This window comes from Gallinula chloropus, assembly GCF_964237585.1.
Source record: "Gallinula chloropus genome assembly, chromosome: 4".
Taxonomy (NCBI): domain Eukaryota; kingdom Metazoa; phylum Chordata; class Aves; order Gruiformes; family Rallidae; genus Gallinula; species Gallinula chloropus.
In genome coordinates, this window is record NC_140088.1 from 65507356 (window position 1) to 65528516 (window position 21161).

General features: G+C 40.0%; 1 protein-coding gene across 3 annotated transcripts in view; it reads right to left on the reverse strand.

Annotated features, from left to right (window-relative positions):
• Window positions 1–412: 412 nt before the first annotated feature.
• Window positions 413–21161, reverse strand: part of SNCA (synuclein alpha) — a gene marked incomplete at both ends in the record, with an annotated part of 64368 nt that continues 43619 nt past the window's right edge. For 2 of the 3 annotated variants that reach the window (XM_084262704.1, XM_084262702.1), the window contains 2 exons: window positions 413–445; window positions 1429–1518. In XM_084262704.1, coding sequence (XP_084118830.1) covers window positions 413–445; window positions 1429–1518 — 123 coding nt within the window. The remainder of the gene's footprint in view (window positions 446–1428; window positions 1519–21161) is intronic. The other variant, XM_084262703.1, reaches the window with a different exon arrangement.

The window sequence follows — 21161 nt, forward strand, 5'->3', positions numbered from 1 at the left end:
AGTCATCTCTGCACAGAAATAATAGTCATAGGAAACAAATAAAAATAATATAATAAACAATATCAAATTACTGACAGCCTATCAACAAAACATGTACAGAGTTAGAAATAAGCAGTAGACACTTAGGTGTTTTTATTTAATGTTTTCTTTTTTTTTTAAACTTGAAGCCACAATATCCACAGCACAACAATGACCCTGCCAACCAGCTTTCATTTCAGCAGGAGGGAAATGCTGAAACAAGGTGGATGCAGTCACAGATACTCCAATCATTGCTGATGGAAGACTTCAAAATACACCGTAAAAACTGTAAAAAAATTTGACGACTGGGCACATTGGAACTCAGCACTTGTACAGGATGGGACGTCTTTAGTAGTTAGTAGATTTCAGGAGATACAAAGGAAGGAAAGGACTCTCATGCTTCAGGTTCATAGTCTTGATACTCTTCCTAATGAGGAGATGAGAAATCAGCGCTACTAGTATTGTAGATAAATACATCCTACTTTCACTGCCTGTTCTATTCCTCCTGGAGCCAACACCAAAACACTGTGGATTCTCACATGATCAGATTCTCGCTATTCATTATTATTTTGTCATATCTTTCAAATACCGTACCTTTCAGGCTGTGGTATTTACAGGAGAATTAGGCTTTTACAGTGATTAACACCCCTTTCAGCTGATGTGGCCAGGAACTCACAAGGCCACCCATGGCAATTCACTTGGGAGGGCCACCTCTGGGCTGGACAGCACACCAGGTGCTGCAGATACTCGCACAGCCAGTAAATCACGTAACTGTGTTTAACTATGTGTATGTGAGCAGCCTCCATAATTTCAGTGATATTCAAGGCATTAACAATCAATAGTGCCTTTAAATTTCACTGAATCATGGCCTAAATGTTTGATACCTCTCATTTTCATCCCAATTATCTGCACTACAGTATGATTGCTGCTCCAACTACCATCATCATGCCAGACACTGTAGTAATATTTAGATAGTGGGTTCATGAAAAACAACGAGTTACTCCTACAAGTGCATTAACTTAGGAGTATGATAATGAATTATCACGTTTTATAAAGCACGATGCATTGATAAATGGCCAAGCTATTAAAACAGTCTATGAAGATACAGTTTTTTTCCCATATACCCCATCAAACCTAAGAAAAAGATATGAGTCTACTATGGATTACTCAGAAACCCTGGCACAAGTGTTTCCAAACACGTGGGGTATTTTCCCATTAAGCTTCCTCACTATCAAGAAAGTAACAGATTTTCTGATTCCCAGCACTACACTTCTGGAGACCTTGGCCAAAAAGATGGTGTTTCTGCTATGCTCTTGCAGCTCACAGCTCCAGCATGTGCCAGGCTAACGTAAACTCCAGCATGCAGCCCCTTCCTGCATGCATTCACAGCAAACACCACAAGGGATTTACCTCTGGAGGCATTTCATAAGCCTCATTCTCAGGATCCACTGGGACATCTGTATTATTCACCATTCCCTCTTGCAGGAAACCTTCTTCATTCTGTGTTTAAAACAGGGAAAGAAAAAAGTGAAAGATTGTAACTGTTCACCTCATCATTTACACCAAATTGTGTCTTTTCTCCCTGTCAGTGGTTGGCTTCTTGGCCTGTCCTTTGATCATAGAATGTTCCTGGGGGTTGTGAAGTGCTAGAGGACATCAGCTGTGGAGTGATCTTCTCCATGTTCCACAGGGGTATCCATAGTAATGACTACCATCATCTTTCTGAACAGCTGAAGTGCTGATATCCTGTTTCTCTCTTGCCACAGACAGACCAAGAAGTCAATCTGAACAACAGAACAGTACCACCAACAGCTTGCTGAATGTCTTTAATCCTACTGAAAATGCTTTGGTCAAGTCATGGAGCAAACCAAAACAAGGTGTTTTTCTCCTTAAAGAAACCAATCTGGGAAATAGAGTCCCATACAAATTGTTTAAGTTATCACATTAACTACTGTTTAACTACTTGGGGGAATACAGGCACAGGTATGCAAAAGTAGTTGTCAAAGCAGGCCAAAAGAATTGCTGGTATCAAGGTTCACAAATTAAATAATACTAAAAATAAAAAATATAGAATTTATTTAATTATATAGTTTTTGTTGTTGTAGACACAATCCTCTCATAAGTCAGTGTTTATTTTACTGTTTTAGCATTTTCACAGTACATTTCAAAGTGGCCAAAAAAGGGAGAATGGTTATAACTCAGACTAGCTTGTGCAGTGTTTTTTTCCTTCAGTTTTAGAACCTAATTTTATTGGGAAAAGGGTTTTTTTCCTTTAATGGGTCACACCTCTATATGCTTTCTCATGTCAACTAGCATGTTACTCTATGCAGTATTACCATGTGATACAGGGCACTACCCGATACTCAGCTTACTCTTTTTTCTGATCATCTTATTTTTGATCACTATAGAAGCACTTCTATTTTATATAGAAGTTTTTGTAAGAACCTGTTGGAATTAATGGGATTGCAACAGTGTAAGGAACAACTTGCTAAGTAAAATGACTTAAGTGTTGTCATATAGCCACTATTTACCATCTGAATCAAACACAGATCATAAACAAAAACCCCCCAACACTCCAACTGGGCCAATTCCTGAGTGGTTCTTAGAACTACAGAAGTTTACAGAGAAGAAACATGAGTTTTGCTGGAACAAAGACCAGTGGACTTCTTCCTGGACTGCAAAAAAATTGGTATGAAAATAGGCAGAGTAGCTCAGTAGAAGTGCTGTGACCATGCTGATTTATACCAGTTGCCAATCTAGACAGAAATGCTAGACAGAAATGCACTGAAAACACTTAGAAAGAAATTCACTTCAAAACCCCTGCAGGCTGGTAGCACAGACAGAAACACAAAATTAAGGAAGTCACAAGCCAGACTAATGAGGTAATTCTTCAAAGTCTGCAATTTATAGGAGAGTAACGCTAAATTAAATTTAGGATATAGGTAAAATGAAGATAACAGAAGCTAAACCTGAAACTCACCTCTGCAAGTTTAACACAAAATAGAAAATAATACAAAAGCCAGGCAGCACTAAACCCTCTTTACTTTTACATAGTATTTATCAGACTTCTCTTCACTGTTTGCCATGTTATCAGCTCCCTCTGTGGTTTAACCAGGTAATCTTAGTCATGATACTCTCATCTTCACTTGATGCATCTCTCCATGCACAAACTCTGGCTGTCTGCCAGATACGAATCCTGTTCTTCCTTGCTTTGGTCACCTCTTCTGGCACGGATACATGTGCATGTACACACGTTTTTCACCCTCAACACTGTAGTCCATGATGTGCAAAATTTATGTACATAATGTGTATTCATCTCTCTTGCTCTTAGTTCAGGTCCAGTGTGAAGATACCTGGTACTGTTGCTACTCACTGGGTCCAGATATGCTTTTTGCTTTAATGATAAACTGTATGGAGTCAATGCCTACAATTCCGCCAAGTTCTCTCCATGAGTGTGCCTGCTATCTGTTAAAAAACTGAGCTGAGCTGCTCTATGGCATAGATAACATGGAAAAATTCCAAAAGTCAAGGGACACCAATGAACAAGGTTGGTAATATCTTTATTTAGGCCTGTGTCATCCAGAAGGTCTAAGAGCTGTGGATGTTCACCATGACAAGGAACTTTGCAAGCATGAAATTATCAGAAAAACTGGGTTCTGCCCAGTTCTGACCCAGTTTATCAAACTACTTGAGCTCCTAAAATTATTCAATGTTCAATATTTAACTACCCTAGTTTCCAAACAAATATTTAGGAGCATTTATGCCTATTTATTTTAAGGAAAAGTAGCATCAAACCCCATCAGCTTTGACTTAAATAGCTAAATAGCATGTGCAGTGCAAATTTAAAAGCTGTTGCGGAGCACTTGACCTAACACATCTGCTTTAAGGACCTACAGCTCCAATCTACTGTTCTCACATTTAATCCAAAATATAATTCTGCTTTCCCCTATCATTAAGGAACAGCTTCATTTAACAATCAGTACATCAAGTAAAACTGTACCCAAAATCAGTCCTGAGGTTGTGCACGGAAGAAAGCCTGCAGCTTAATGTTATCTGTAGCAGGAAAACAGATGGCAAGTAAAACTGCCAGGACCATTAGCAATGAAAAAAAGAATAAAATTGCCAGCTGAATTTCAAAGAACAACTTCAAAGCTCATGTGCTGTTTGTTTGTTAGGAACCTCTGCTATGGGTCTGGACTGTCCATCAGGATTAGAGACACAACGCCTGAAAAAGGCTGAGTTTATCATCTTCCTAAGTTCCTTCAGCAAGTTCAGGATGGAGATTCCTCTACAGCTTCAAATAAAGCAATCAGCAGCACTAGTGAAATACAACATATATCACAACAACAGTATTTTTCTCAAATGAAACAACTCATAAGCTATACAGAACCATCAAGGGAGCTCTTTGCCTGTGAAAGCCTTATCACCTTTGTCCAGGTGCAAACAAGAACACAAACACCACATTTCATGTTGAAGTCACTGAAGTACAGATAAGCATGACATAACTTAGGGTCACATTTGATAAATTTGTTGTGTATGTGACCACATAATGTTTAATGGTGACATTCTCTGCTTCTGATGTACCATCCCTTTTTGTTCACAAAAGAAAACAACCACCAGCAGTAACGCAGAGCCATCTATAGTACATCTTATATTGCTATTTACCCCTTTTAAAACACAAAAATGCAATTTTATATTCTCATGACCAGTAACTTCATATCCTAATTCAGTTATGGAAGGGGAAAAAAAACCCCAGTAGACCAATTCTTAACTGAGAATGAAAGACACATTTTTCTCTCAAAGCTGCCACCTCTAATTCTTAAACCATATATAAGGGCATCTCCAGAGGAAAAGCTTTTTATTAGAAGATCTGGAAAGCTAAACAAGAGCTTCTCAGAGAAGAAGTGAGACTTTAACTGGGGAGCAGGAGTTCTTTTGCAGGGAGAACACTTTAAGAAGGGAAAATTACAACTCAAGCAATGAACAAAGTGTTAAAAGACTGGCGAGGTGAGGATGTCTGCTTGTCTCTTGAGGGTTCCCTCAAGAAAAACCATATTCCCACCTATATCTTGGTTTGAAGACAGTCAGTATGGGTAAGAGTTGTATTTCTACATCTCTAGGGAGTCTTGTGCCCTCAGACCCCCATGTTATGGAAAGCAAGCTTTAGTGACCAGCCAGAGCAGGGCATGTCACACCACACTGCCCTTCCCAGCTATCAACAGCGGTGTCAGTTTGTGGTGTCAGCACTCCTGCCTGCCTTGACAAAGCTTCGTGACTATCAGACTTGCACAGCCCCTGTGTGCTATCAGGCTGCCTCACAAACCCACCCACACCTTTCCTGAGAATGAACAGCTACCATGTCCCCTCTCCCTCCCAAAGCATGCTGTGCTCTCATTTTATGAGGCAGCTTATGTCATTTTATAAATAAAGGGGAGTCAACGTCTGCTCACTGGTAAGTGGTATATTTGCATGAACCTAGATGCCAGTTCTGACTCAAGGAACAGGTACCAAATAACTGGTATAGAAAAGAAGCAAAAATAAGATGTGAAATAGAATTTATTTGCTGCAGTAAGTCCAAAATGTTGACGACTCCTCTTTTACTGTGGGAATGAATCTTGCTAAACTGTACTTGTGACAGTGTGAAATGACCTGCTTTTGCAATAATGTAGCAATCAAATGAATTAAAAAGTCCTCCTGAAAACCTGACCCTGTTTAAATTAGATTATTTGGCAAAACTGCAAGCCTATTCCTTTTACCAGGAAAAAATTACCATAATGGGTTTCTCTTATTTTACTGGGTTTGGTGAGAATTGCACCCCATTCTTTCCCACCTTGTAACACACTTTGTGGAAGGCGAGAGACTGTTTAAGATCCCCTACTCACGGAAAACAGACCAAGTGATCTGCTGATGGTACCACACCTACGTCATCACCATGTGGCGAAATGTTCCTCTTCAGGGGTGCGCATTCATTCCTCTCAGGGACGTGCCTTTGAATGCCTAGTTACTGCTGTCAGAAAGCAATTATTTTATCTAAAATCACAGACAAAAGCAACTTCAAAATGAAGCATTGTAATTTAGTGGCTAATCTAAGCATCATAATTTACTATCTCTGGTTTGTAACACTTTCATTATGAATGCTGAAGGAGTCTTACAGTCATGTAAATTCTCATGACTACTGGAGACCAATCATTTCTGGAGTAACTCCATGTTCTCAGATCAATAAACCAGGCTACTGAAGGGTCAGTTCTTAAAAAATTTGTACTGGCAAGAGATCACCCTGGCAGTCACTTGCACTAATTACAGAGATCAGAAGGTACCTCTGGAGACTGTCTAGTCCTACCTCCCACTCAGAACAGGGTCACCTACAGCAGGCTGCTCAGGGCTATGCCTGGTTGGGTTTTGACATTCCCCACAGATGGAGGCTCTATAACCTGGTCCAGTGTTCGACTACTCACACATTAAAAACCTTTTGCCTACACTTAAATGGAGTTCACTGCATTTTGCTAGAGCCCACTGCCTCCTGCTACTTCACTCGGCACTGCTGAGGAGCCTGGTTAAGTGGTCTTTACCACAGCCCCTCCTCCCCCATCCCCATCAGGTACCTATACACATTGATAAGGTGCCCCATAAACCTTGACATTCATGCTGTTTCACAGTTGCTGATTTTCTGTGTTCTTGAGACCTCTATGAAATTTCCTCTGCAGACACTGTTGGAGGACAGTAGAAAGCTCTACTGTCCAAAACCAATTGTATTTATCAAAATAAGGTGAGGTTTGCCTCAAACACCTACAAATTAATGTAACACAAGAATAATAGTTAATTGCAACAGGACAGATTATAAACTCAGTGAGCACCAGTCACACCATATCACTTGCTAGTTCATTATTGAGTGTTTTCTAATTATTGACAAGCAGTGAACCAAGACAAGAGGCACTATGGAAAAAGCAGTGAATTAGAATAGAGAAAATAATGTTCTACAAGATGATTTTAGTATACCTCTCAAAGTCCCTTCTGGAAAGTCCCTTGAGACTCCAACAAAATGTTCTATGCAAAGCATTTTTAACATAGTTCAGTTTGTTGTATGTAAACACCAGCTGGTACCTGGGGGAGCTTGAAATAAAAATAAGCATGTAAAAATAAAATTAAAAGAAACATATCAAATAGTATTATTACCTTGCAAAATCACCATTACAGATTAAAGTAAGGGTAGTATTGTTTTATACTGTACTTCAGAGCCCTGTGCGCACCAAGGGGAGAACAAGCAGAGAAGCGGGACGTGATGCTTGGTGAACAAGCCCAAGCAGCACTTTCCCAACTGAACAATAGAAAGAACAGCCCCATCAGGGAATCTGACATTCCCCAAGCTTGCCAGCTTGTCTGAGGAGCTCATGAACTGGTTGAAGTAGCTCATCTGCAGAAGAAGCCATGCTTGCTCCCTGCCTGATAGTCTCGGTCGTGTACATCTTTGCAAGCCTGGATATAAAGTCTAGCGCAGTACTAGCAAATTGTTGAATTTGCTGTTACAGTCTGGATAACTGTACTACTAATCTGTCTTTATTAGCACACCATTCTTTAGAGACAAATTGTTTACCCCTAAAACTGTTGGTCTTATGCCTGTTACTGCATCCCAAACCTGTAACCCAGCAGGGCTGCCTTAAGCCCTTACAACTCATAACTGAATATTCCTCCAGCCTGACTAAACCCATTTCATTTTGGTGTTATGCACCATGTAAGATCTTTCTCTGAACTTTCAGTCATTATGAGATAGAGTTTAAAGGAAAAAATAATCACTTTGTATACCCTTAGTGCAGCTGCCCAAATCCATCTCTTGCTATAATCTGAACTGCAACTCACTGTGCCAAAGGGCTTGAGATTCCCCTTTGAAAAAAAAAAAAAAAAAATTATTTTTTTTCCACCAAATATCAGGATACCTATGGACTGGATATTGCACCTAAGTGACCAAAATAACTGTCTTTTCTATTTGGCAACTTATTTTTATAGGTATTATGTCTATAAACACCAACTTACCTGATGGGAGAAAAACCCTTGAAAGAAACAGCAAATTCCCAACAGCATGCAAACCAAAGAGATACTAAAATGGCCTCAATTTATTTACTTTTCCAGTCTAAAGAAATTAAATAAGTGGATCCAACTAGTTATAACTGAGTTGCCAGGTCAGCTTAGGATGCTCTACAGCTCCTGCTCACTCATTGCAATAGTCAGTGCCTCCAAACCTCAGCTGTAAATGACAAAGCATTAGCAGTGGTTTTACTCTGGAGATAGAGAGGAGACCACTAGCTAGAAAGAAATAAACTGTTTTAATTATCCTTAAGCTAAACACCTAAGTGAAGGAAATTAAGAGAAAGCATTATGTGAGAGGGAAATCAGCTGTTTTGGCACACAGATCATTTAGAGTACCAGTAATGAAATAGGACTTCCACCCTCCTGCTCCTTAAATGGAGAGTGGAAGTGAAGAAGAAACATTTAATTAAAACAAATAAATGCCAGCATGATAGTACAATTCCAGTGAAAGTCTAACAGAGAGCCTGAAAATGCTACAGGTTGCATTTTGATTCATGCTTTTAGGCCCTTCAGCTGGCCATGACAAAAGTGAAATGGATAAAAGCTGAGGCCTATGGAGAGGGGAACAAAAGACTTAGGTCTCTGTGGTTATGGGTGCATCTTGGTGTCTATAAGTATCTGGAAATACTTGCAGCTTACAATTTATGAAATGTTGTAAATTCCTAAAAGACCAAATTGTGATATAACACAGTTTATATTTTTGTTTTGCCCCTTTAAAACTCCCCCTGTAGTAAGTACTGCTTCTAGAGATGAGACAGTTCAGAGTATAACAGGAACATTTCTGCGAGCAATCAACTTTGCTCAAATCAGATTCATGTTTTGCATTAACCAGGCTGGTGAAGCACCTAATTAGAGCTGCTGGTATGTTATTTGCTGATAAGTGGGTGTAGATTACATGGGGAACCCACCCATTGCCCAGGTTTAGTTCTAAAGTGATGGACACATGCATTAATTAATTACTTAAAATACCAGGTTGCCTAGGGGCTGAGTCACTGTGTCATCAGTAACACATGTAAATGCATCCACAGCACACAGCCCTTTCAGGTTCATCCTTTTCAGCTCTCCAAATCTATGGTGACATTGAAAACTCCACAGACAGGGAAAGAAAAAGCTAGATCTTCCCATTTAGAAAGACTGAAGTTATTTTAATTGCAAAATAGTGGGAATAACACATGCTAGCTAAACTCTCATCAGGAGGATGTGGTCACAGCTCTGCATCACTTAGCACTCCTGAACAAGGTAGAGAAGTATAGGTCAATAAAATAGTATTGGGAAATTCATGTGCTCAAACAACATCCACTATTATCATCATGATTTACTATCTCAAAACTGACATTTCAGAGTGTAAGTTTCACTGTTTCACATCTTGCATCCAGTAATACCAGTATTTTCAATAAGAATTTGGAAGTATCAAGGACTGCTTTTAAATATATGCTTGGTCTTAGGCAGGAAGAAGCAACAATTAACAGCCTGACTTTATTTTTGTTATTCTTACTACACAATTCAAAGACACCTTGAAAAAACTGAGTGACTAGAATAAGATGCAGCTCAATAGGAAAAGGTGTTAATATGCCACATTTAGGCACTCACCAAATCAAAAAGGAAGGGCAAATGGTGCACGGAAAAGAATTACAAAATCAAAGAGTAACATAAGCCAGCAACGTCATGTTACTGAAAAAAAAAAAAAAAAGCCATTCTCTCATGTATTGATAAGGCCTGTGAGGTAATCTACTTGGTCTAATCCAGCCCAAGGGTGCCTTCTCCTGAATACAGAAATCAGTCTACACCATACACTTTGCTGGGGATGTTGGGAAATCCCAAAGGAGAACAGCAGGAATGATCACTTTCTAGAATGGTGAGGAAAGATTCAAGGAATCTGTCAGGAAAGCAAAAGTGAACTAGGTTTATATAATCCTAAAAGAATTGCCTTAATTACAAGTCTGTAAGAACAGCCGGGACCTATGTCTGTCAGGAACTCCATGGAATTAGCTAAATCCATCTGTCCTGCAGCAATAGAGGATTCTCCAATCTGTACGAACCAAGAATAACCTCCAAGGACAGCACCTGGGCTTTGTCTTCATTAGATAAAACTAGAACATAATGACATGTGATCTTGAATGATCACATTAACTAAAACAGCGGTATACATCATCTTTGCAGTCAGTATAGAAATGAGCAACCTTGTTTGGATTTGGCTCCATTAAGTCAATAAAGATGATTTAAACAGCACAGGCACAGTTACAGCTGTAAAGTTATTTTACCATATTTTTTTTCAAATTGACTGTCATAATCACATTCCAACATTACTTATTTTTGTGCAGATAAACTCCAGAAGAAGTTTTTATATAGACTCAGTGGGTATATAGTGTCTTTCCAAAAATACAAAGTTACAGATAAAAAGTAAGGTCCCTCTAAAAGAATTCTCCACTCACGGCAACAGTTTGTTCAATACTATATAATCTAGAAGAGCAATCTCTAAGCCATAGGTAGTCTTCCTAGCCTTATAAAAAGTCTCCTATACAGACCTGCAGGACCAGCCACTCTCCTGCATCACAAACAGCATGAGTCCCCACTACACTGCACACAGCCCCAGGGGCAGCACACATTTCAGCTCTGTACCGCATCCTGGGCCAATGTATTCACAAAGCATTGTAGTAACTTCACTCATTACCAAAGAAGTCATTAAAGTAAGAGGTCTCTGCAGGTAGTGGAAAGAAGTTAGGGATTCTTCCTTTTTGCTTTGCTCTAGAGTGTGAGTGGATAAACTAACGCAATCAGCACGGACTCACTGCTTTCACCCTCCAGCACCCTGAGCTGTGGGCTGACAGGAGGGCCAGCGGCAGCATGGTCACCTTCAAAAGCTGTAATTCATTGACAGGATGTGCTGTTAGCAAAGTGGTTACCTTTCAGTGATTATCAGCAAGCATCTCCCTAAAGCGTTTCCCCAATTCCAACCTATTGCAGCACTTTACCTAGCTGGGGAGTAAAAAAAATAAAATGTTTCTTCCTCAGGAAAAACCCCAGCACTGGCTCTGAAAAACGCCTGCGGTAATTGTTTGAACTGTAAAGGTTCAAGAGTATTTCCTACAGTTGTGATCTATTCAGCAGCAGATCAAACACTACAAAAGACTAGAAAGTCAGCCTGCATTTTAAAATTTATATTCCTGAAGTACCCCTCTTCATCTAGATGCAAGTATACAACTAGTTACAGCTTTCACTTGCACCGGGAAAGATTACTTCACAGGCCAGTGGCACGAAACACGTACATCACAAACATCTCTTTGGCTTATTCTCTTCTTGTAGAAAAAAAAAAAAAAAGAATTCTTTTCAACTATTTGGAAAGCATTATTTAATAAAGTTCACTTAGTAATGTGTAAAAGGCAAAGAGACTCTTACAGAACTAGTACCTAAATGTACACTAAGTATCTGTGTTTTCTTTCCCTCCTCCCCTGGCACTATTACTGTTACCTTTGCTTTTCATTTCTGGTTTAGATGAAGGAAAGCATCAGCCTGAAATCCACTATGTTCTACACTGCATGAGAGTGGGGTTCAAAGCAAAACAGCCTTTCCCAGGCCAAATTCTCTCTTATCTGTATCAGTATAAGCCCAGTGTAACCCTTCACCTCACTTTTATGCTCACACCTGTACCACTGAGAGCGACCTGTCTTTATGACCCTCTTTTCAGATATGTGGCCCTGGTCCAAAAGGGATACATACCATAAAAATCATCTTCACTACTACTTCATATGTAGACAATCATGAGAATGAAAGTTTGGATGGCCTTGATGAGTCACCTAAGTATCACCCCTGCATTAGGCAGGTACAGCTTTCCCTACATCAACACATCTGGGAGAAAAACACCTTAAAAACCTCCAGTGACAAAAATTCCACAGCATTCCCAGGCAGTCTTTCCCACACTTAATTACATAATGTCACCATTAGCATCTTTCCCAATGTCTAACCTCAATCTCCCTCACTACAATATAGCACCAGAATTTCTAATGCTATTCCCAGTGGACACAGAGCCCTCTCTGTAGCAATGTCTGGATACTTGAAAAACCTGATTAATTTCAAGCTTTACTAGACTAACCCAGGTGATTCTGTCCACATAACAGTTAGGAAAAACCTGTTTAGCATCCACTACCCTGCACTTCTGATGCTAAAGTATGAAAACTGCACACAAGGTAAGTCTTGCTAGACAAGGGATGTGGCAGCTTGGTGTTTGGAGGAGAGTCAAGGAGGGCAGAGATGCTGTTCATGAGGCTGATAAAGGAAAAGGAGGGCAAGACCCAGCAGTATCTAACACCAAACTACCTGAACCTTTGTGGGCAGATGATCTCCTCAGCCACAGATGGAGCTTCAAAGGGGAATTGTTACTGCACTGTTTTAGCAAAAAGGGCCTTCTATTAATAAACTCTGTCAAACCATTTGAAATTAAAATGCAGAGCTGCTTTTAAAGGACCAGAGCAGTAGAGAATATTAGTTGTCAGAATTGTTAGAATGGTGCTTTCGCTCTGATCCTTTCTTATTATTAATCACCACAGCTCCCCAGACTTCACCTGCTAAGCAAGGAGCTGCCCTCTGTACCTGGGAACATGCAATCACCTTAAAAGAGAAATACCCTGTTCTAACATCTGCACTTACAGCTTGAGAGAGGGAACTGTTAATTTTGAAGCATATGAGAAGAAACAATGATGCATGGCAGACCACAGAGGTAGCAAACAGGGAAAAAAAAGTTGTTGAGGTAAAGCAGATAAAAATGTTGCTTGCTGCGTCCAGAACTGGAGGCAAAACCACACTTCTGTCAGGACATCTTCAGTGAAATACTGCTGTAGCAATCACACTCATTAAACTTTGGGGATAACCAGAGAAAGCAAATGCAAACCACTCTCCAGCATCAAAGTCAGCTACACGCGATTTACAGAAGTTCAGGTGAGGTTGCCAAAAACTAATTTCATATATGTCCTGCCAATGAAAAAGATTATCAAAGCTTATGTATAAATACAAGGGTGCTCAGTTAAAGCAGAGGGGGAATTGAGAAAACACATGATTTGCAAATCAATTACAGTTGCTACAGCTCTTTCTCCTATAAGCAACATAAACATTGATATGCTTCCCAGAGCAATGCAACATCTTCAGCACTTAGGGTCTCGCTATGATGGAGCTCTTACATATTTTTCAGTACTGAGAATGATGCAAAAGACTGCAGGATGAGTCCATGTGTGTGGTTTGAAACCAACACAAAGCCCTATCTGCTACCAGCCATAAAGATGTTTCTATAGGTGTGTGGCTTGGTGATGCCTTTAAGTAAGAACGAGAACCAGACCTTGAGAATCACCCATGCGGGTCTGAGCACAAACTCCTTACTTATGTGACTGCCATAGACAGATGCCAAGGTGTTTGCAAATGCCAAAGCAATAGCAGTTAGACACCCAGCTGATGAGTTTATGTGGCAAGTGCCATTTTAGAAATAAGCCATGCTAGAAAATACTTATATGGAACATGAGGCTAAAAGGAAACAGAGGTTGCTATGAACAAACTAAACGAAATCCATCAGTACGCCACACCATCATGTCTTAATCATGATTTTCAAATCACTTTCAGTTATCTGATAAGCATTTGTGTATTCCCATCATGGGGGTACTTCAATGGCTGTCATTCAAGTATGATAATTTTGTGGGTGGTTTAGCATAAAGCCAGTTGATGTGTTTACTAATTCATAATAAGCATTGTTCAACAAGCAGATTCAATGTGAAGCCACAATACTGAAACCAGCAATGACTTCTGTTATTCACATGTATGGTTTCTGTAAGAGCAGGCAACAAACCAACTGGTTCTTATTCCCTGGTTTGGCTGCCCATCTGCTGAGAAGTATCCAAGAAAGGCAACGGCACTGGAAAATGCATTAGGGACTGCTCTAATGTTATTAATCTCTTTCCTATATCTGCAACATTCCAAATATATATATGTGAAGTGTGAATGCTTAGCGGGCTACAGGAGAAGCTTCTGCCAGGATGTGCCTTGGACTATCTAGCATCCTCAAAAAGCTATTTACAGAATAAAAGCTAGTACCACAACTATTCAGAAGCATTTTACTGAATGGATTCTGTCAGAAAAGTAATTCAACACATTCATTGCAGGAAGAACAACAAATGTATGCCACATCTAAGTAATCTGATAGGAAAAACTTAAAATAACATTACTAATGAAAACTGAAAAGTGGGTCTGCTTACACTTGATTTGGCTTTACACATTTAGATTTACATAAGCCCTGATTCAGTAAGATGTTCAAGCATACACTCAAGGAAATAGTTCCCTGGAAGTCAAAACTTTTACATAGGTTTAATACTAAAGTAACACTGTAATGAATCAAAAACTAACTTCAGAAATCCAAAGTGTTTAAACTGACAAAGAATGTATGACATAGGATAAGGCATGACATGTTTGAAATCCGACACAAACAATTTGTATCCAGTGAGGTAGACAGACTCAGCATTTATCCATCTGTCATTTCCCAAATTAAATCAGTGACAAGAGAGCTCTTCTACTGTACCCACAAGGCAACAGGAGCATTAAGATTCACATATAAAGAGACAGTGTTCAAGCAAAGTGTGTTCCTAATACGTTTCAATAACCCCATAGAAACCTAGATCTATGTAAATCAAAGTGAACTTTGCAAATAATATTCCCCCAATGACTACTCACTGCAGAAACAGAACCCCTTCACCACTGAAGTGATTTATTTTATACATACTGCTGCTGATTACCCTGCATGAAAGAAAAATGCTACAGTATTTTGTGTTGTGTGGGTGATGCTCCCATTTCCCAGTTGAGTTAGGCCCAGCCTTTATAGCAGGACTGAAGTATCCCAAACTGGCTTGTGTCAGTAGAATGACGCAGTGATCGCTGTGCAAGTGGGAGTGCTTCAAGAAGCATTTGACATTGCTTCTCATATTCTTGCTGTCACAAATGCAAATGTTGGAGAATTTAAACTCATTTTTATCTTGTCATTTTAAAATCCTAAAGAGGACCTTTGATCATTCAGCAGCCTGTTAAATATTTATCAGTCAGGAAGAGAGGATTTTTTTCCTTCCATGATTGTTTAACTGATTTCAGATCTAATCTTAATTCCTTCATGTGAATACAATGTACCATCATTTGTCCATTTCTCTAGTAAAAATGAAATCCTCAAATTAATAAGTGATCTATCTCCTAAACTTTATAGAGAAAAGATGACAGAATTAATATAAACCGACAGAAGAAGGGGTTGTGAACCCCATGAGCTACACAATCTGTATGCACAGAACATATGTACATCTTGGGGGCTTCTAAGAAATAAATTTTAATTACTGTGTCCCATTTCAAAGCTAAGTGCCTCGCAAATAATGGCCGGAGACACTCAACTCATTGAACACGGGATTAACACTACCCTCTTCAAAGATGTAGGGCACTGGTCCTCCTTGTGGGCACCAATACCCTAAAGCATTTGAATATGTTAATCCCATTGAAGTGCACGTGATTGTTTTTTATTGTAACATTAATCACACACTATGAGGATATGTGTCTCTAACCAATGAGCTGAAATGAAACACTTTGGAGCACTGAGATGTGACCAGCCTCTGTTAGCAACCTAGGGAGAGACATCTCCTCCACCCTGCCACACAAACCCTCTCTCTTGCTCGTTAGCATGTCTGTTATATTAATGACTCATCTACATCGAAAAGCACCAGTTCAGGCTTTTCATTAATCACCTTAAGCACACTGGCTTCTGCAGTTTGCTCAGAGTCCCTGCTCCATGAATAATTCAGACTTCAGCCTTACAAACACAAGGACAGTCTGTGGGTCAGGCCTTGCACTTCAGCAATGACCTTGTAACTTCACAAAAAACCACCTCACACCTGGTATCCTTTTTTTTTTTTTTTTCCCAGCCCATTATTTGGCGTTTCCTGTGTATTTATTGCCAGCCAAAATACTGCCTTCAAAATGTGACTGTTAAAACACATGGGTGGCCAGACACCACTGGTGCATTCCCACTGATGTGCTTGTACAGAGAATTAGCCCCGTACCACAGCCCAGCCCACCTTTCCTGTAGAAAAAGCCCTAGCTTGCTCAAGAGCATGAAAAACCACAAATAAATGAATGCACCATACTGCAAATTGATTTACTCTTCAGGGCAATTAGAAGTTTCTTCCTCAAAACATTTTGCAAAAGGATAGTTACATGTTTGATGAAAATGAGAAGGCCACTGAGAAAAGCTGCAGGTTGTGGGAAGGAACGTTGACCTTTAATGGACTATTGCTACTTTCTCCTGCAACCTAGCCACTACTACACTAGATTCACAGCTCCTTGTTTACATCCCTTTAGATTAACTGTTTCTTAACAGTTCCATTTGACAAATGGCTTTTTGTATTAATGCTAACAACAAAGTCATCTGGCCTCATACTCCAGATTAAAACAGGTTCCACACAAGCTCCAGGGTAAAAGAAACATGTAACTGATGTAAACTTATATCTACCATCAGTTAGCCCATCAATTTGTTCTCTGATAAAACTTCAAAACCCTTGTCTATCATACAGACAACCAAGGAGGCTTTATCACAGAACCTAACAGAACAACTGTCCCTTCTAAGACCAATAACCATACCATTTCATACAGAGGATAGAGCTCAAACACAGCAGCACAAGAAACCTGATATATATGTGACGCATCAAGGCTATACCACTTATTGCCCTATCACTTTCTTAAAACACACATTTTCTAGGTATCTAGAGCCACATATTTGGCAGGTGTATATCAGAGCAACTGTGCTGACTTGGTACCCTGTGATTGATCTCCACTATGATAGATTCCTTATCTATCAAGACTGTAAGGTACCCCAAAATCATTGCAACTCTCAAAAACATTTGTTAAAGGCTACAGATCTTCTTGGAGAGACTTTTATATAACTCTAGGCAAACAGATGTAAGATCTAATTCCTGGGAATATAAGATACTGACACAAGTTCAGAGGAAGACTGGTCAGTCATATAGTCACAGTATCATTTGAATTCTCCCAGTGCATCCACATTAATGAGCTGAGACAGTCCTGATCAGGGAGAACTGTGCAACTGCACTGTGTGAGGGCAAGTAATTTTGGTACAGACTCAGTTCTGAATGATCTCACTCGCTCTTCTGAGAGACAGGAGGCTGCTCAAAGACAGCTGATGGAGGTTTGGTTGCACGCAAATCAAAATTAAATTTAATAGCTAGTTTATACAGCAAGCATACCAATGAAAATGTCACAACAGCCCAGGAACACTATTAACAGAAAAAGTACAGTTGACATTAATAAATACAGAGATAGAGGCCCATAAAAAAAAAAGTAAATGTTTTCTTAATATTATAAAGCTGATGAATCTCTCCAATGCTGAAGAAAAAAGTAACTTCAACTAATAGAAGTTTAATGATGAGATTGATCCTAGGAGAGGAAAGGTTCATTTTGTCCATCTGCGAGGACTCATATTGCAGCTGTTCATCACTTCCAGGGCTTTACTCTGGGAAAAATAATCATCATGTGGCAAACCAGTCTCTCTACTCAGTAACTGCAGCTGAAACTGTTATTTGGATGGTACATTTTAGGCTTGCGTGGCCTAGTAACAATTCCTCATTTTTATTTTTGTGTCACATTCATAATAACTGCTTTTCACTGAGATAGTGTTAAATGGCTGCATTTTATTTTCCTTTGTTTTAAATCTGGTGAGATTTCCACCTCCGGATCATGAAACCAAGCTTTTAAAGTGCTAACGCTTGTCTGAGAGTCAGAGAATAAATTTAGAGGGAAAAAAATACTATAGTTATATATATGTGTTCCGCAGGAATATGGATTTCATGGAATGGTTAGAGCTGGAAGGGACCTTAAAAATCAAGTTCCAATCCCCTTGCCATGGGCAGTGACACCTCTCACTAGACCAGAGTGCTCAAGGCCCTATCCAACCCGGCCTCAAACACCTCCAGGGGAGGGGGTATCTTCCACTTCCCCGGGCAACCTGTTCCAGTGTGCCTCATCACCCTTGTAGTGAAGAATTTCTTCCCAATAACCAATCTAAATCTACCGTCTTCCAATTTAAAACCATCCCCTCTCATCCTATCACTACATGCCCCTCTAAAAAGTCCCTCCCCAGCTTTCTTGTAGGCCCTTCAGGAACTGCAAGGCCACTATAAGATCTCCTCAGAGCCTTCTCCAGGTGGAACAACCCCAACTCTCTCTGCCTGTCTTCATAGAAAAGGTGCTCCAGCCCTCTGTTCATCTCCACAGCCCTCCTCTGGGCTTCCTCCAACAGTTCCATGTCTTTATGTTGGGGACTCCAGAACTGGACACAGTACTCCAGCTACTCACGAGAGTAAAGCAGAGGGGCAGAATCACCTCCCTCAACCTGCTGGTCATGCTCCTTTTGGTGCAGACCATGACATGGTTGGCATTCTGGGCTGTGAGCACATGGTTTGATAACAATGAGTCAAGAAAAAATAGGTACCACTGAACATCTGGTCCAAAACCTTGCAGAAGTTGTTGAGGTTTTTTTTAATAACAATTTCTTGGATATTTCTGACTTCCATTAATAAGCATTTTGCTTCCTTCATACAGTCAAAGTAGAATGTTTGCAATTTTATCTGAAAGCTTTATAGCACCAACTGATTCGCTAACTCAGTTGTAACTCTAATGAGTAACTAGCAATGTGTAATTTCAGGAATATTTCCCTCTGCTGTGACAGGCAAGAAAAATAGAAATAAATGACCTTATGAGTATGTAGTAGTAGTAACGATAATACCACCAATATAATTATAGTTATTATTACTAAAGATGATAATAAACAACAAAGTAACCCAGACATCAACAGAAAAAGCTTTTTTGTATCTGTTGGAACACCAGCTCCCAGAGAGTTTGTTAACTTCAGCTCAAGTGGTCTGCTTCTGCCCAGCAAAAAGCACAGATCTTTGCACATGACTCTCTCCACAATGGAAGGAGAAAGCTTCTTTCTACCTGTGACTGTCACATTGAACCCACAAAGGCTGAAACACCACTCAGACTGGATGCCCAGCACTTGAGCTTTGGAAACACAACCCTCAATTTCCTTCCATGGGACAAGTGTCTGTGGTTAGCCTAAAGGAAGCATCTACCCCTCCTCTCACCTACCTAAATACATACCTTTCTGGTACAGATGTGGCTGACCACAGAAAACAACCTACTTTTATACATGCCACATATGACTGATACACTTTGCAGTCAGCCAACAGCCCAAGACCTGAGCTTATCGCAGCAACAGGCAGCCCACAGCTGACAAAAATCCCAGCCCAGCTGAGCCTGCGTCTCAGGAAGCTTTGATTTTCTGCCTGAAACACACTGCTTCCCTTTTTGCCCTTTTTTAAAAATTTATTTTTATTTTATTAATCCTTAAGGATCACAAACCTAGCAGCTATGTGTTGCCACAGCTCCTCTGGCAGATGGCATCTCAGTGAGGAGCTAACCATTCCCATCTCACCATGTTCTTCACCTTGGCTAAAAGCAGTCCTTCCAGGCCAGTCAGCACTGACCTGTTGCAATTAATGGTCTTCTGCCATTACATAGGAAGATCTCCTGGACCAAGGGGACAGATCTTTGGAAAAAATGAAGCTTCTCACCTCCACGTCCCCAGAGGACCACCTACCCTACTCCAAGCCCTGTGGTGGCTGCTGGACAGCTGGAAGCACACTACCTCCAGCATGCTATTAAAATAGAGTACTTACCAGACCTGCAAAATCACTCTACATTTTAAATGACCCTAAGACTTGAGATCTCAGTGAACTATCCAGCAGGTGTTTAAGTGTCCCAGCACTGTAAGAGTACTTCTCAAAATAGTTTGCCAGTGCTAATTAAAACAACTTTTTGCCCCCTTCCACAATACGTTTGTTTGCTTTAGTCATAGCAATCTAACTGTGTTCAACAGCCCTATTTAATCAATAGCAAATTAAAACATGTCTTTCTACATGAGAGTTTAATTAACTCTAGCTGCTGAGCTTGCAAAACACTGAAGAAACTCACCATGAAGAAACCCCAGACTGAATTTCCACTGGAAAGTGTTGGTGGATTGACTGTACATACTGGGATCATGAAACCAGCACTGCCTCTCGCAATCCAGATATTCCAACAGTATAGTGTACTCTGAAAAATTTCCTTAAACTAAAATTTATTTTCTTTAATATTATAAAACCTGTGTTGACATTTGGGATGAAGTTCCTTGAGGAGCTACATTGGTACCACTCTGCCTTCTAAATATAATCATCTGTCAGACTTCTTCCATAACCCCTCATGGTACACACAAAACCTGACCAAGCTTTCCAAACATTTAGTGACAGATACAACTCGGTATTTGCCAGCCTGGGGATAACAGAGATCTGCCAGTACTTCTTCAACAACATTTCTTTCCTGTCCCATTGATCATTAGACTACGTAGTTAGTTTTCTCCCAGTGCCACATGACTGCTAAAAAAGAAACTATTTCGAAGCCTGTAAAGATCACAAGCAAAAAAGCACCCCTTGTTTTACAAACCACACAGCAGGAACGGGCTCCCAGTCTGTCCTCTGGACAAGATCTCCATTTCCCAGGCTACTTCTTCAGGCTCACTAGAAGAGTGGCAAGTTTTGGGCTGCTACAAAGCCAAACAATCCAAGAAGCTTACCACAGTTTGGAAGCCACGTGCATACCATGTTTATGTACAATTTCTGTTTTCTTTGGACAGTTTTAGAGTGAAAGGTTGAAAATTAAATGCTCACTTCTGATACAAAGCAGTGTCTTCCAAGCACAAAGAAATCTTTGCATGCACACAGAGTACTTCAGGTACTTCAGGTACCATGCTGTGTCAATACCAGATGTGACCGTAACAGTTTCTGCATTGAAAAAAATTATGATTACTCCCACTTTTTTGTGAGAGAAGGAAAATGCTAAAACTCAGGTAATGTTTTTGAAGGGCTACATTAGAGATACCAAGATAAGCAAAGCACTCAAAAAAATCATGAAACACCATCTGTTCTCCTTTATCCTCTAAAGTC